The sequence below is a fragment of the Carassius auratus genome, chromosome 26, assembly GCF_003368295.1.
Source record: "Carassius auratus strain Wakin chromosome 26, ASM336829v1, whole genome shotgun sequence".
NCBI lineage: Eukaryota > Metazoa > Chordata > Actinopteri > Cypriniformes > Cyprinidae > Carassius > Carassius auratus.
Genome location: NC_039268.1, coordinates 14,135,282 through 14,152,236, shown reverse-complemented (window position 1 = coordinate 14,152,236; position 16,955 = coordinate 14,135,282). Strand labels below are relative to the sequence as shown.

The 16,955-nt window shown below is 34.5% G+C and overlaps 1 protein-coding gene across 1 annotated transcript in view; it reads left to right on the top strand.

The window, feature by feature from the left end:
* The window catches only part of dachc (dachshund c), a 57,594-nt gene extending 40,966 nt beyond the window's left edge, over window positions 1–16,628 (top strand). The window contains exons 7-11 of the mRNA XM_026204356.1: window positions 7,303–7,448; window positions 7,523–7,670; window positions 12,373–12,516; window positions 14,809–14,877; window positions 15,521–16,628. Of these exons, the coding sequence (XP_026060141.1) occupies window positions 7,303–7,448; window positions 7,523–7,670; window positions 12,373–12,516; window positions 14,809–14,877; window positions 15,521–15,558 (545 nt within the window). The 3' untranslated portion in view covers window positions 15,559–16,628. The remainder of the gene's footprint in view (window positions 1–7,302; window positions 7,449–7,522; window positions 7,671–12,372; window positions 12,517–14,808; window positions 14,878–15,520) is intronic.
* The last annotated feature ends 327 nt before the right edge of the window (window positions 16,629–16,955 follow it).

Here is a 16,955-nt window from a genome sequence, read left to right as displayed (position 1 = left end):
GGACGCAGAAGTTCATTAGCCCGGGGAATCCAAAACAAGAGGGGAAAATTGACCTTGGTTGAGGAGATACACTATGATCTAACAGTCTGCCAGCATTTTTTGCTGGAAAGCAAGTGCACACACCCTAATAATTCAATGGAGGATCAATCAGATTTGAAGGCACAGGGAGAGATGGAGAAGAGAAAAGAGAGTAGTGCTAACTCAGCACTGATTGTCCCTCCGGGGCACCGTAGTTCAGCGGCACGGCGCAAGCTTCCTCCCACTGAGTGCTCCGGCGGCCAACACTAATCACATTCCAGCAGACACCATGCTTTTAGGAACAAGAGGAGAGGGAGGGAGGTGAGAAAGAGCGAGATCGGCAGTGAGGGGAGTCGACGGTGAGCAAGAGCGAGAGCCGGCCGAAGTGGGAGACCGATTGCTTTCCTCTTTGAAACAACTTGAATGTGACAGAGGCATCTCCCGTCTGCCAAGATGTGAAGATCAGATAGTGTGAGATTAAGATGCTTTGGTCAGCTAAGTGAATCTGCAGAGATAAGGGAGGGGTGAGTAAATCTAATCAGAGTTTATCAGGCACAAGGGAAGGTGAGATTTTGAGCACCTACTTGTTTAAATGGATCCTGAGGTAAATATATATATATATATATATATATATATATATATATATATATATATATATATACTTTAAATACAGTATGGGCAAAGAGCTGGGCTAATGCATTTTTAAAGCGAAGGACATTCAAGAACAAAAATACAAGACATGAGATGCTTGGGGTTAAATGGTGAGGATGTATATAAGGAAATGGGATGTACAGAAAGAAATAGGTACAGACAGAACAATCGACTGACTGAAAGACTGGGAAAGATTTATAAACTTCTGTAAGGCTCCTTAGTTTACCTGTGTGTGACATCATCTACAGACTGACTGTGTATGATCTCAGCACCCCAAAATGAAAATTGTATCATCTTTTAATGATACCCTGCCCCATGTTAGTCCAAACCTGTGACCTAATGTCTTCAGTGGAACACATATGAAGAACTTTTTCAAAAGAATGTGGACTGAGCTTCACAATATTACTGTATTTTTTATTTAATGCAGCTTGGGTGAGAAGAATGGAAGCATTTTTAAAGCATGGAATCCAAACACTAACTCTGAGTAGTGAACAGACCAAATTTTTAATTGTTCTGCACTTCAAAACACAAGACACGAATGGAAAATATAATGGCCATAAATGAATAATTTGTTCTTATGGCTATTTATTAATTTAGTTAAATTGTGGCCACATTGTACTCATTTGTTCCAATCAATTTAATTTATTTAAATCATGGCCACAATTGAACTAAAATGTGAACATATCATTGTGGTTCTCAAACTTTTTACAGCAGCAAACCCTTGGGGCATTTTGCATTCTTCTGCAGGAGAGGGCTCTTCCACTTAGACTGCAGTCACACCTTTTCTATTAAAGAACAATGTTTGCTCTTTAAATTGATTTACAGGTGCATTTTTTACCTTTTATAGAGGCAGATTTACCCTTATTATTTATATGTCATGTTTTAAGTCATATTCTTAATATTCCTTTAAGTATATTATTAATATAATAAATAAAGCAATAAATTATGGCAAATCTAATACTTGTGGATTTTAAAATAAAACCATCAAGTAACTGGCAAGTAACTATCTTAATAAGCCAGTCATTTATTCATTTATTATTTTATTAATTAATTAATTAATTCATTCATTCATTTAGTAACGAAGCAAAGTGCTGTAGTTATGAATGGGTTATCAATCACTGACTCTCTAAATCATTCAAAGCCGTAGATTTGTTCACTAATGAAACTCTGCTGTATGTTGCTTGGAGACGTACACCAGATGATATAGATTTTATTGGAACTATTATTATTTTATATATTATTTAAAATGATCACTTGTTATTACCTTTTTGGTTGAACTGTTGTAAAAAGTAATGGCACATTTGCCATCGTTAGGATATTCAGGGAAATTTGCATTCTTGCTCGTATCTTAAACATGAAAACAATAACACGCACATCTGTCTGTATCAAAGAGAGTTAGTCCGCGACAATATTTACAGTAGGTGATGATCTACTTTAAAGATACATTGAACGGCAGCGCGATTTGCTAAAACAGCATATTTAGCAGGCATCCTAGCACATGCTCGCTGCTTGTGTGGATCCAGTCAGTTTTGACCGCATAAGATGAGGTGAGCTGATTGGATATCATGTATTTTACAGTTTATGGCATTCCCATTTTCCTATTTATACATTAGAAATGACATTTGGTTTGTCAAAAATACATGTTTTATGTTACTTTAGGTTTGGGTAGAATTAAATGAATGCTAAAACTCAGAATTTTATTTGTGTACCCCAGTTTGAGAACCACTATGTTTTGGTGCAGTCTTCACATGAATTTTCAAAACTCCTGCAAGAATCCAAACTGATCACACTTGTAAATCTACAGCTAGTCAATCTTTTACAAACCTAACTTATGTAACTGACATAAAATCCATAGTGTGTCATCAAAAGATATGATATGACACTACCATGAGGTTACATGCTAAAACAGAATTTACTGCCAATAGAGTAAATGTTGTCACTGTATCATATGAATCTATACACCCTTTCAGGGTGACTAACAGTAGTTTGCCAGTCTCTACCATGGCCTCTGTTTACAGTCCCACATGGCATACTGTAATGTAAAATTCTGTATTTGATGCCATCTGTCTTCCTCCTTTGGATGCGTCTCTGATCTCTCTGACGGATGCATATTTATTGATAGTTTCATCTCTCTTGTATTCTATCTTACTCTATGCTTTATGTTCTCTTTCTATCTCTTTCTTTCTATTTACATTGCTTATACTGCAACAATAATTCATTATACTTTTTGTGAATTAAATGTTTACATAGATTAAATTCATTTTGTGTTGTGAAAGGGATACTTTCTGATATTGTGTTTTGAATGAATGCAAATGAAAGCATGCTGAACAAAATGAATTTTTTTATTCATGAAAACCAATGAATTAAACGGCAAATTAAATCCTTTAAAAATAGGCTTTTAAAAAGAGGTGTCATGTTATGCTTGTGAATGCTGTTTCGGAGAAAAAATACTGGAATTGCTATTTACTGTAACACAATCAGGCCCACACAGTCAGTTTACTTTATAATGTTATAAATGGTGCAGTGAAATAATTAAAGGGACAATCCCCCTGAAGAAGCCTGCAGTTAAATGCTTTGCTAAAGTGAACAATGGCGAGAACATGCCTAGCTTCCTGTTTTAACACTATTTACAACCTTATATAACAAATATATAAACAGAAACTTTTATCACTGCAGTGGAAAATGTCTAGTTGTCTAAATGTAGTCAATCTCTGGATGGAGTTTAACAACCCTAAGGATTTTGAAGTTTTTCTTTTGGTGCAGACTTGTTATAGCAGTTCAATAATTTTGAACTTGCATGCCCCCCTACCCTACAGTATCTAATTGTAATGCCAACACCATATGGCTGTACTGTATTATGCTAATAGATCAGCTGTGTTAGAACAGAAAGTCACCTTTCTCTTGCTTCCCTGCTGACATTTTTATTAGCATACACAGGGCTGGTTATTCCACTACAGAACTATGGATACCTGCGTAAACCCCATGCTTTAATACAGCCTTACAAAACGAACAGAGCCCATCTGGTCTCACTGTGCAAATGTATTAAAACAGCTTTGATACGTGCAATAGTGGAGCCCTAGGCTAAAGAAAAAGTCTAATATTTTTATTTCTTTTGATGGAGAAACCCTAGGTGTAGGTATAAAAAAAAACTAAAGCTTGGCCAGCTTGTATATTTACAGCACTGAAGATAAAAAAAATACTACAAAAGTGTTGTGTGTGTGGTGTGAATTGGCCTTAAGATAAAGAATTTCAGTCCATTATTTGTGAAATGAAACAGAATTCTGCTGTCAACTTTTCATGATTTCAAATTTCATAAATAGCAGCTATTTATATTAGTTGTAAAAACATGTAAATAGTGTAAACAGTGTAAACACTGTCCACATAAAGTATAGCAACAAATAGCATCTAGTTTAGATAAAGTGCGGATACTTTATATACCAATTTTTTAAGGACATTAATAATTTTTATTCATCAAGGATACACTGATCAAAAGTTACAGCATTGATTTGAATGTATTAAATCGTATTTACTATTTTTAATCAAATGAATGCAACCTTCATGTGCAGACTCTCACTGAGAAACCCACTGACCTCAAATTTCTAACTGGTAATATATAAATGGAATATGCTATTTTTACTGAAGTAAAAAAAAAAAAATAATAATAAATAAATAAATAAATAAATGTATATATATATATATATATATATATATATTATATATATATATATATATAGATATATATATATATATATATAGATATATATATATAGATATTATATATATATATATATATATATATATATATATATATATATATATATATATATATATAGATATATAGATATATAGATATTATATATATATATATATATATATATATATATATATTATATAATATATATATATTATATATATATATATATATATATAGATATATATATATATAGATATTATATATATATATCTATATATATATATATATATATATATATATATATATATATTATATAATATATATATTATATATATATATATATATATATATATATATATATATATATATATAGATAGATAGATAGATAGATATAGATATTAGCACTGATAGGCAAAGTTAGTAAAAACAGCTACAGCTAATGGTTGCCTGTTTGATTTCTTAAATACACTGCCGGAAATAAAACAGCAAAGTGCACATAATTGATTCAGTACTGAATATCAGACTGTAATTTTCCACCAAATTAAGATAAAAATCAAAAATTAAAATATGAAATGAAGTGCGATTCATAAGGATTAGATCCAGGCTAATTAAAGATTAAGATCATATTGGTAAAGTGGCAGAGATGAGAGATGAGAGGAGGAGTAAAATGAAATTGCCCGATCGAGACAGACTGTAGTGTTGCTGTTAGTTCTGGATAGTAGGACCCATACATTAGCAAACTCTTTGAAGTGAGTGACAATGACAAGATCAAGGCTTCAGCCTGATCAAAAACAACATTTCTTGGTGCTCTGTATCTCAGCCTCTTCCTGAGCTTCAAGTGCTTTGGTCAGTGCTCTCAGGGTTTTCTTCGTTTTAAGCCTTCTGATGACATGGGATTGGTGTAATGGAGAAGTTATTGTCACAAAGGGATACATAAGAAAGTTTGTTTGAGAATCCTATATTGACCAAAAGACACAGTGCTGCTCTTGAGTCACCAGTAATATGTTACAGTCATAGAATGTCCTAATACAGCTGTGACTAAAAGCTGAGAACAGATTTAGAGCCATTAGATAGTGGGAGGATCTGCTGTGGCTTAAACTAATAAATAAAAAATAATCTGAGGCCACAAAAATGAAATAGAACCAGTGTGAAATGGCTCATTGAAAGTTAACTGATTTAACTGATTCTCCACAGATGAATGGACTGATATTTTAAAAAAGTGCACTACAAACAAAATTAGCATTGATGTGTAATGACCTTGTTCTGCTCTCAAGACTCATGGACAAAAGACTGAGGATGTTGATTTCAGAGAAGAACTAAAAACATACTTGAATATGCAGAACTTGTAAACATGTTTGGAAAAATCACAGTATCCTAAATATTCACACATTTGTGAATATTTGTGAATAAAAATAAGGGTTTTCACTCAAAGCTGCATTATATATATATATATATATATATATATATATATATATATATATATATATATATATATATATATATATATATATATATATATATATATATAAGGTAATTCCTGTGATGCCAAGCGGAGTTCTAATTTGCTGATTTTCTGCTCAAGAAACATTCATTATAATTTTGAAAATCAATGTTCAAGATTCTATAAATAGAAAGTTAAAAGAAACAGCCTTTATGTATAATAAAATACACTGTAAAAAATAAGTGTAATTTTAACTGTAAAATTTTGTAAAAACGCTACGGAAAAAAACCTGATAATAGGTTAACAGTAAGTTCCCGTACTATATACAGGGAAAAACTGTAAAAGATCTAACAAAGCATTTAATGTAAATTTACAGTAAAATTCTGTTAATTATACAGCTTTTAGAAGTAAAAAAAGAACAAATCAATGTATAATTTACAGTCTAAAACTGTAAACTGATATTCCCAGAATTCCCTGCGTGACACTCCACGTTTGAAAGTATTTTGTTTAAATAATCATGTTTTTAAATAGTTCTTGTTATCAGTTATGTACATTTGAGCTTTATGTTACATCTTCTGTTGCTTAATGAAAGTTTTTTGCATTATTTAAGTATCACGTGTGTTACCATGATGGTGTTTTGTGTTTCCATAAATGTGCACCTTCTATATGTTAATATATACTTCTGCTTGTGGTGAAGCTACTTGTGATGAGCTTTGATACTTCATGTGGCTTTCTCTTATACAGTACCATCTTTATTATTATGGTGGTTGTCAGTATTTTCAAGGTACAAAACAGATTTAATTTTGTGTGTTGTTGAATTTACTGGTTTATATTCACATTTTCTTGTTTGTAAATTACAGCTTTATATTGTAAAATTAACAGTTTTTGACGTAAATGTGTTTACAGTTTTCTGTATTTTTACAAAATTATTCTGGCAACCACAGCTGCCAAAAAGTTTTTGTAAAAACAACAAGAAATTTTTTACAGTGTATATGTTACGATCAATTAATTTCGTTTTGCTGAATAAAAGTATAAAAAATTACTCAAATGGAAAGTGATAAAATATTTCTGGTCATACTTTATTTTAAGGTCCAATTCTCGCTATACATATAAAAAAAAACATGAACAATGACTGTTTTCTCAATACACTTCTAAATTAGCTGTTTATTAATAATTGGTAAGGTAGTGGTTAAGTTTAGGTATTGGGTACGATTAGGGATGTAGAATATGGTCATGCAGAATATTGTGCTTCTTTAGTACTAATAAACAGACAATATGTTAATAATTGGCATGTTAATAAGCTAGTATAAGTTAGTACTTAGAATTAGTCCCTATACTAAAATATTGGCAAAAATCTTACTAATCCCAAAATTGTGAGAAGTAATGCAATTTACTTTTATTGTTTATTGAATTTTTTTGTTGTTGGTTTTGGTATTTTAAGTTATTTAAATGTTATTAAAGTTCTGTGTGTTTTTTTTTTTTATTATTATTATGGCAGAAGAAAATGTCTTGTGCACACCAACATCTCGTAACAGCTATGAGCGAGTGTCTCATTCTGGGCCAACATTACCCCCAGGATTCCCTGCTCCACTGCTCTTTCCTGAGGGCCTGTCCTCCATAGAAACCCTTCTCACCAATATACAGGTATATCAAATATTTCAAAATATTTAGCGTAAAGATTCACACTGCAAATCTGAAGCCCATTTCCTCTTTTCCAGGGTCTGTTAAAGGTGGCTATTGATAATGCACGGGCACAAGAGAAGCAGGTCCAGCTGGAGCGCACAGAGCTGAAGATGGAGCTGTACAGAGAGAGAGAGCTGCGAGAGACGCTGGAGAGACAGCTCTGCGTCGAGCAGAAAAACAGAGGTGATTATTAGCTAATCTGAGATCAGTCTGCACACAATGCTTTGCTTAAGAAGTGGGCTTCTCTGCAGACCCCTGATCAGGTCAGATCTAAGTGTCCCAGTGAGCACATGTGCCTTTTTTCTTTTCAAGCAATTAAGACTTTAATTCAGCAAATATGCTTTAATTCAATCATAAGTGACAGTTAAGTATTTCTCTAAAAAATGCTGTTCTTTTGTATTTTGTGTTTATATATGTATATATATATATATATATATATATATATACATATAAAAAAATGCTGAATTAATATGAATTAAGCTGAATTAATTTATCATGGTTCATGTGACACTGAGGACTGGAGTAAAGACATCTTTCAAAAACATAAAAAAAATCTAGAAACACTTTAGATTAGGCAATAAATTTTTTCCCATCAATAAACTCCTAATTCGCTGCTTATTAATAGATTGTTAAGGTAGTTGTTAAGTTTAGGTATGTGATCTACAGTAAAATATGGTCATGCAGAAAAGGCGTTAATATGTGCTTTATAAGTACAAATAAACAACCACTATGCTAGTGATATGAATTCTAATAAGCAACTGCAGTAGTTGATAGTGAGAACTGGTCCCTAAAATAAAGTGTTACAAAAATAAAGTTGTCACCAAGATGTATATTCTGTGTATACATTGTCACATATCCCATTTCATAAGTCAGTTGGACATTTGACTATTTTTGATGTTTAAAGGAATAGTTCACCTAAAATGTTTTTACTGTGTTTTACTTCTGTGTTTTAACAGCATATGTGTAACATGAGGATACATAAATAATTAACTGAGCTTTTACTGTTTTATTGTTCCTTTAACATTTAGGATGTAGGTAAATCAGTGACATGTTCCTGTTTTTTATTTATTTAGTAAAAATGAATTAGTATTAATTCATTTAAATGAAAGATACAATTCATACATACATGGCAAAAGTTTGCATAAAATTTGTCTTTCACAAAAATGCTGAAAAAATAAATAAAACAAGAAATAGAGAAGAACATGACAATTTGTCAAGGTCCATATCTTTTCTATAATAAATCATATCATTTGACCTTTTTATGACAATGCAAAGTTAGTTCAGGTTGTCATGCATTAGTTCAGCATGTCATGTGGTGCAACTTCCCAAAATATTAACTAATAATTCATGATGTTTTAATAAAAAAGTATGTTTTTTTTTTTGTACCTTGAAAAATATATTTCAAATGGAAATGATTCAATGATTAAGATTCAGTGAGCATTCACATTTATTCAGGGTGTAAGGCAAATGCAAGTAATTTTTTAACACCATATATCCACAAAAATACAGTATAAACTTTTCATCAAAATTGTATAAATGCTTTCCAATCCACATGAAACTTGAAACAAAATTTGCATTTATTGCATTTCTTTTGAATGCATTTCTAAAAACCTAACCTTTTCTCTATCATGGACTATGTATATATATAAGTTTAATGTATATATATAATTTTTTTTTCTTCAGTGTTTGCTAGATGTTTGTGCAAAACCGAACACAATGCCTTGGCAACATACATGTGCTATCAGCCAGTTTTCATGTTCACTACACATGAATGATGATTTACAGATATCTGCAAGATAAGCTGTTGCAAATTTAGTGATTCCACTCAAACTAATGATTTAACAGGAAAAATAGGTCTGTGCTTTCACATTTGAAACTGTATCTGCATTGAAAAAAGAGCTCATCTTCAGTTACATGTAATGTTTTGGGCCCACATCACAAAAACAAGTAAAACAGGTTCTCACATCTAACTGTCCATCACCTGAGCTTTCACATCACGTTTACAAACAAATAAATTTAATCTCCCATTCTCCAGAATGTATATACAATCATAGTCTACATAAATCAGAAACCTCCAAGACAGCCGTCATAAAACGGCGGAATCATTAAAGAAGGTGACAGGCCAACATGCACCATTAATAAATGTTGTTTAATTAGAGAGCCCCCTCATCTCATATTCTCCTGTCGCCCGCATTGTGCTCCAGATAGTCATGTTACTGCAAATTCAGCACTTTCCTTAAGCCACACACACACACACATACACAGACACTGAGAACTGCCCTTTGTAATTACAAGTACATATTATGATATTAATGTGAATGATTTATTATCAGCATAAACAGAATTGCCGTGTTAATATTCACTGCATCACATTTGATGAGGATAATGAATCTCCTGCATAATTCATCAAATCAATTGGCTCTTCCATTAGTGAGAGATGTCTTTATACTCCAGCCAACTGATTCGAATCGGTTTCTGTGTTTTATACCCAGTGGTTAGAGAAAAGATTACGAAGAAAAAGGTGGTTTGTCCTAGATCACTCACAGAGGAAAGACTCACATCTATCAGACAGAAAGCTTTTTTTTTTTTCTTGCTGACTGTGCCATCTGAATTAAGCTCTTACTGCAAACTGGAAAATGAACATATTCCACTGGGCTCCAGGCTAGATTCACATTACATGAGCGGTATATCAGACACAGTATTTAGTGAAAGGCTGAATAAGGGCATGTGGAACAGCATTTCATAGTTTACTATTATTATTGTTTGCTGCAATGTTGGATTTAATGTCAGAATATTTCAGTTATACAGTAGCATAAAGTAATTTAGTAGCATAAAGTAAAAGTTTAATGCAATATGATATAGATATAATACTATGAAACACACTACTGTTGAAACATTTGGGGTCAAGATATTTTTAGTTGAAATGAAAGATAGAGCTGTGTGTCATCAGCATAGCAATGGTATGAGAATCCATGTGCCTGTATGATGGGACCCAGTGATGTTGTGTATATGGAGAATAGGAGAGGTCCAAGAACTGATCCCTGAGGAACTCCAGTGACAAGTTGATGTGCTTTGGATACCTCCCTTCCCCAAGCCACCCTGAAAGACATATCAGTAAGATATGATTCAAACCAGCGAAGTGGAATCCCTGTGATGCCCAAGTGATGAGAGGGCAGTCAGAAGGATCTGATGATTGACAGTGTCAAAAGTAGCGGAAAGATCCAGCAGAATGTACTTGTACTTGACAGAGCCATCGTTGTCGTAGAGATTCTGGGACATAAGTGAGATTCACATGACATTCGGGAGGCGGTGGATCTAGGAGGTTCAGGTGTTCGATCTCTGTCCTGACATCCCACTGGACCGGTGCCACGAGAAGACTCTTAGGAAGGATAGTATCACTGGTAGTGGACTGGGCAGTTTCGTCGGTCTGACAAGAGAGAGTGTCAGCTTTAGTGTTCTTAGTAGCTGGCCTGTATGTGACAGTGAATCGAAATCTTCTGAAGAATAATGCCCACCTAGCCTGTCTGGGGTTGAGATGTATAGACAAATGTAGGTACTCCAGGTTCTTATGATCGGTTAAGGCGGTAAACGGGTAAGTTGTCCCCTCCAGCCAGTGCCACCATTCCTCCAGCGCTAGTTTCATGGCCAAGAGTTCATGGTTGCCCATGTCGTAGTTCTATTCGGTGGTGGTGACTTTATGAGAGAAGGAGGCACACGGGTACATCTTAGCTGGTGAACCATGACGTCAAGATAATATTGCGCCTACCCCAGTGTTAGAAGCATCGACTTCCACAATGAATGGGCATACTGGGTCTGGATGTCAGAGAATAGGAGCAGTGGTGAACCGAGTTTTTAGTTCATCAAAGGATAGGTGAGACTCCGGGGACCAACTTAGACTGGTTGTATGGCGTTTAGTCATGGTGGCGGCGATCGAACTGAAGTTCCTGATAAACCGCCGGTAGAAACCACAGAAAATGTTATAACTCCTTCACTGTCTGAGGTTGTGGCCACTCCAACACTGCCTTGACCTTGATGCATCCAGAGAACCGGCCCCGCAACCTTGTGGAAGACCCCGGCATCACCTGCTTCCTCGCATCAGGAGCCCCTTGTAGGGGGAGGGCTCTATTACAGAAGAAGTTCCCTTACCGCCTTCTCCGCACCACCAGAGGGAACTGTCCCCTGAATATTAGCAATCTCTCATTCGGACTCCATTTCCTTTCATCCCTCATACCTGGGACTGGTTAAACTATAACGCCGGATAAGAACTCCCGCCTGATCACACATCTGCACCTGCACCTCATTTACTGACTCACATAAGCCACACCACTGCACGGACTCCTTGTAGTAAAAGTTTTGATTTGCCCTGGCTATTATTTTCACGTGTTATACCCGTGTTTTCTTTCTTGTGTTTCTGACCCTGGACAGTTTTTCTAATTCTCTGATAGTTCTCTGCCTGTCCCGACTTAAATTGTTCTCTTGCACTCTGCTTGTAAACTACTTTGCCCTGATCTCTTGCCTAGTTTATGATTCTGTCTCTGCCTGATCTTCATTTTCCTGCCTTGGCGGTATTTGACCATGTATTGTCTGACTACTCTCAATAAAGCTGCAAATGGATCCAACCCCTTCTCATGTATCACAACAATATTAGACTGATTTGTGAAGGATCATGTTACATTTATGACTGGAATGATGGCAGCTTTGCATCACAAATTTTTACTGTATTTCTGGTCAAATAAATGCATCATTTTCATAAGAGCCGAATATGAGACTTCTTTTAAAACATTTTAAAAATCTTTTAAAAACCATTTCCAAAATTTTTAACAGTAGTGTACATTCCTATTAGTTAATATTCTTATTTATTTTCTTCCATATTTGCTTTTCTCAGCACTCATCCAGAAGCGGCTGAAGAAAGAGAAGAAGACCAAGAGGAAACTGCAGGAGGCTCTGGAGGTCGAGTCCAAGAGAAGAGACAAGGCCGAGCAAAACCTGCAGCGGACGGCCTGCAGTGAGAGATCACCCACTCAAAACGGTTAGAAAGCACATCACATGATCACCACACTCAACTGTAAGTGTGTGTCTAGAAATATAAAGGATTTAAAAGCATCTGGGTTATAATTGGATATGTAACCAGATTAGTGGTTGTTCAATGCAACTGGTAATGAATCAGTAGATTTAGTTTGATTAAACTGATATATTAAATCTACTCGAAACTTTTTGTTAAAAAAAAGTGAGAAACATTGTGGCTGAACACAACTTTTAACACTATTTTTTGTTTCTACCGGACTACAACAGTGATCAGTCAAATGTTATAAATATTTGTTTAATAATTTTTCCAATTTGTTTGTTGTTTTCTTTTAGCCGTTTTTTTATTTTTTATTTTATAAAATGTTTAAAGGGTTAGTTCACTGTGGCGAGTGGGGCGGGGCCGAGAGGCGTGGGAACGAGGAGTGAGGCCAGGTGTAGTGATTGAAGATGAGCTTCACCTGCGCCCCACCGCCAGTATCGAGTCCCACGTAGGACTCCCGCCTCCTTCTTCCCGATGAATAGGAAGTTTTTATCGTTACAGTGGTGCCGAAACCCGGGAAGAAGGAGGCGGGAACCGGCGCACAATCAAAACATAATTTTAATATTCAAAATAAATACAAAACGGCGCACCAGCCCCTCGCGGACGACTGGTGCACGCAAATAAAAACCAAAACATAAAATATGTCCCAGGCCTGGTCCTCTCTCGTCCTTCACGGTCGTCGCTCCAGTTTTATATCCTTCCATCTCCTACGTGGGACTCGATACTGGCGGTGGGGCGCAGGTGCAGCTCATCTTCAATCACTACACCTGGCCTCACTCCTCGTTCCCACACCTCTCGGCCCCGCCCCACTCGCCACATTCACCCAAAAATAAAAATTAGCCTGTGTCTCTAGGGTGTTTTACTCACCCTCGAGACATCTTAGGTGTACTGTATATGACTTTCTTTCTTCAGACAAATCCAATCCAAGTTATTTAAAAAAATTATTCTTGCTCTTCTAAGCTCTATCATTGCAGTCGGTGGGGGATTTTTTTTAACAGTCCACAGGATGTCAAATAAAGTGCACACATCTGTAATAAAACGTGCCTCACACCGCTCTAGTGGGTGCAGGCTTCCTGTAGCGAATCCATGCATTTTTTAAACAAAAATATACATATTTGACAAATATAAATTATACGCAAATATAAATATCCATCCATATTTAAATATCCATATTGTCATATGTGCAAGCCATTCCGGTGGATGACGTAGGATGTCGGCGTTGCATGATTAGTAACAAACACAGAGAGAAAACAAAACAAAACTCCAGTCATGAATTAGAAGCAAAAAATGAGGACTTGTAAAGAAAAATGTAGGAGGATTTCGATATAAGCCAAAAGGAGACTGGTTTCCTTTGCTAAAGTAAGGAAACTTTGCTTCCTTTGCTGTTGTAAACAAACTCATGAGACTAGAATATTTAAGGGGTGCACAAGCGACATATACGTCTTGTGTTATCTTCCAAAACTGCTTGCATGTATGTCAGTCACTGGAAGTGAGAACAAAAGTATTTTTTACATTTGAAATATGGATATTTTTCATACGAAAACACATAAATTTGCTACAGGAGTCCTTTATTCATCCCCCGGAGCTGTGTGAGGCACGTCTTAATATGGATGTGCACACTTTATTTGACGTCTTGTGGATTGTTGAAAAAAAGCATACGCCTACTGTAGTGATAGAGCTTAAAAAAAGCAAGGATAATTTTTCCAAAAGTATTAGTTACCCAAAAAATTTACTTAAGTAAATGTAACTAAATTAATGTAACTCGTTACTTCGCACCTCTGCTTGAGGGTAAAACACAGGCTAATTTTCATTTTTGGGTAAACTAACCCTTTAAACTTATGTAGGCTGGTTTAAGGATTGTATTAAAATGATTTCAGTTCAATTTGATGAACAGAATAAATTGATGTACAAAATTTAAACAAATATTTTCTAACATTTTCTATTAGTGTTACTCAACCCAATAATATTTGTAAAGTTTGTAAAACAGAGCACAGTTCACGGATAAGTTGCAGATTTCAAAACAACTTAAATTTGTAGATAAATATGAAAAAAATAATTAGAAATTACATAAACGGCACAAGTTACAAGGAAAGCCATGTGATCTATGGTAATCATTTTGATAGTTAAATAGATACCAGTATTATACACTTTAAAAAGGTGTCTTATTGGTATTTGAAGGGTAAAAACAGACACATGAATAAAGTTAAAACAACAAATAATACGTAACCTTGCTGATAACTCTTTTCATGTTAACAGACCCTCCTCAACAGGAAATTGAAAAAAACCATAACAGCAGCAAAACTGACACGGACAGAACAATACAAGGTACTGATATCTAAATGGATATTTAATCTTTTCATATTGTGTCATATTGTTTCTTCACGGATCCATATTTAAATATGTTTTCCCCTGTAATCTTCAAAGTATTGAAAGAAATGACCATCCCAGATGGATACCATAATGAATACCATCTATCCTATCTATGGTGTCCATTATGGTATCAATTATTTTCTGTTGTTTGACAATGTATATGATAATGTAAACAGAGCCCTTATGATGTACCACAAGCCTTTGTTAGAATATTAAACATTTAAAAACATTGAGAGTGAAATTAAATTAAATGACACTGATGCAAAAATAAAAAAAGAAGGAAAGAAAGAAAGGATAAAGACAAAAAAGGGGAACAGTAATTAATGGGTCCCTTAATTGTCCTCATGAAATATTTGCATGGGCATAATTTAAATAATCTACATGTAGTAATTAATCTTTCAAAGAGCATGCTTTCTCTTTTCGTCTTGGTTGAGAGGAAAGAAAGGATAGGGCTCTTTTTTGTGTCTTTGACATTTATTAAAATACTGCATCTTCTCCATCTCCACACATGTTAGTACATTATGGATTTGTCCGTTTCATTATACGCTGCTTGTGACATCAGTCAAGCTTCATTCATATCATTTATTTTTCTCCACAGATGGAAGACTCTTTCTAAAGTCTGCAATGATGTACTGAAGAATGAAGACGAGGAGTAAATGCATTCATACTGTATAGAAGAGACTGTAGTCAATTGCCTGGTAAATAACGTCTGCAATTCTGCTGGAGGACTGATGGAAGACAATGAAGCAATTTTATAGGCTGATGTCAGTGTGTTGCAGCACAAGGACTTGACAAGATTATTATGGCCACTGAAAGTCAGCATTCAGTAAAATGAAGCGTGAGTCACCCATCCTCATGAGATGGCCGAGAAGAAAATGCTATCACAACACACACCTGGATGAATAACCAGGTTTCCAGGAGACTTTTCACAACACTGAGAAATTAAAAGCATTTTATAAAGCATTTCAATCTGCCTGACTACACTGACAGATTAAATATTCAAATAGACGTTTGCCATTTTATGCCCTTTTATTGCCCATTTTACGTCAATTTCAAAACATCATTTCATGAAGGGAGGTGTCTGAAGAGAGGTTTGAATTTATTTAGCTATTTATCAAATATAGACACTGCATTTAAATACGTATTGTGTATCTCTCTGTTATTTCCGAAAAAGAAGGTATAGCTGGCCAGATTTTATTTAATTTTTTTTATTTTTTTGTCATTGTTGTATTTGGGATCATAGCAGATTTGTCTCAAAATTCATCAAATATGTACGTAAAAGTGTAGACATGCTACTGTGCATTGTATGCTGTAGACCTAGGAAATCAATACAAACATTTTGGTTGCACTTTATTTTACAGCACGTGTACTAACATGTACTTATAGTGTAATTACAGTGTGTTTATCTAAGAAAGTTCTGGTAATACAAGGTAACTACATGGGGTAGGGTTAGGTTTAGGGGTAGGTTCAGGGTTAGTACCTAGTTATTACATAGTTATTGTAACTACTATAATAAGTACATAGTATGTACACGAGGAACAACTGTAAAATAAAGTTTTACCAACATTTTTAATAAGATTTCTTGTATCTAAGTTATTTTTTGTTCAGTTGCCGTTTATTATCCTGCTCGACATGGAGAGCATGCTGGCATGTCGTTACTTCTGTCCTGTCCATCTGGAATACAATAAAGTTTTTCCCACATGCTTTACAAGGGAGATATTGACTGATACTTGTTATGTGGGACTTATTTGTGAAGTCATCAAACACAAATACCCTGCCACTCTTCTTTTTTTTTTTTTTTACTTTCAAGACACAGCCACATATTTCTTTATTTCGTAATTTTACTGTATTTTATTATTATTTTATATTAGTTTATTTTGCAACATGCAGAGAAAGACACTCTTGTTCCCTTTTATCAATGTATAAATGTTTTTTACTTCCAAGACATAAAGACATATCACTTTGTTTTGTAATTTTACTGTATTGTATTATTTTTGTTTTATTCTTATTTTACTTGCAAGACAGAAAGACAC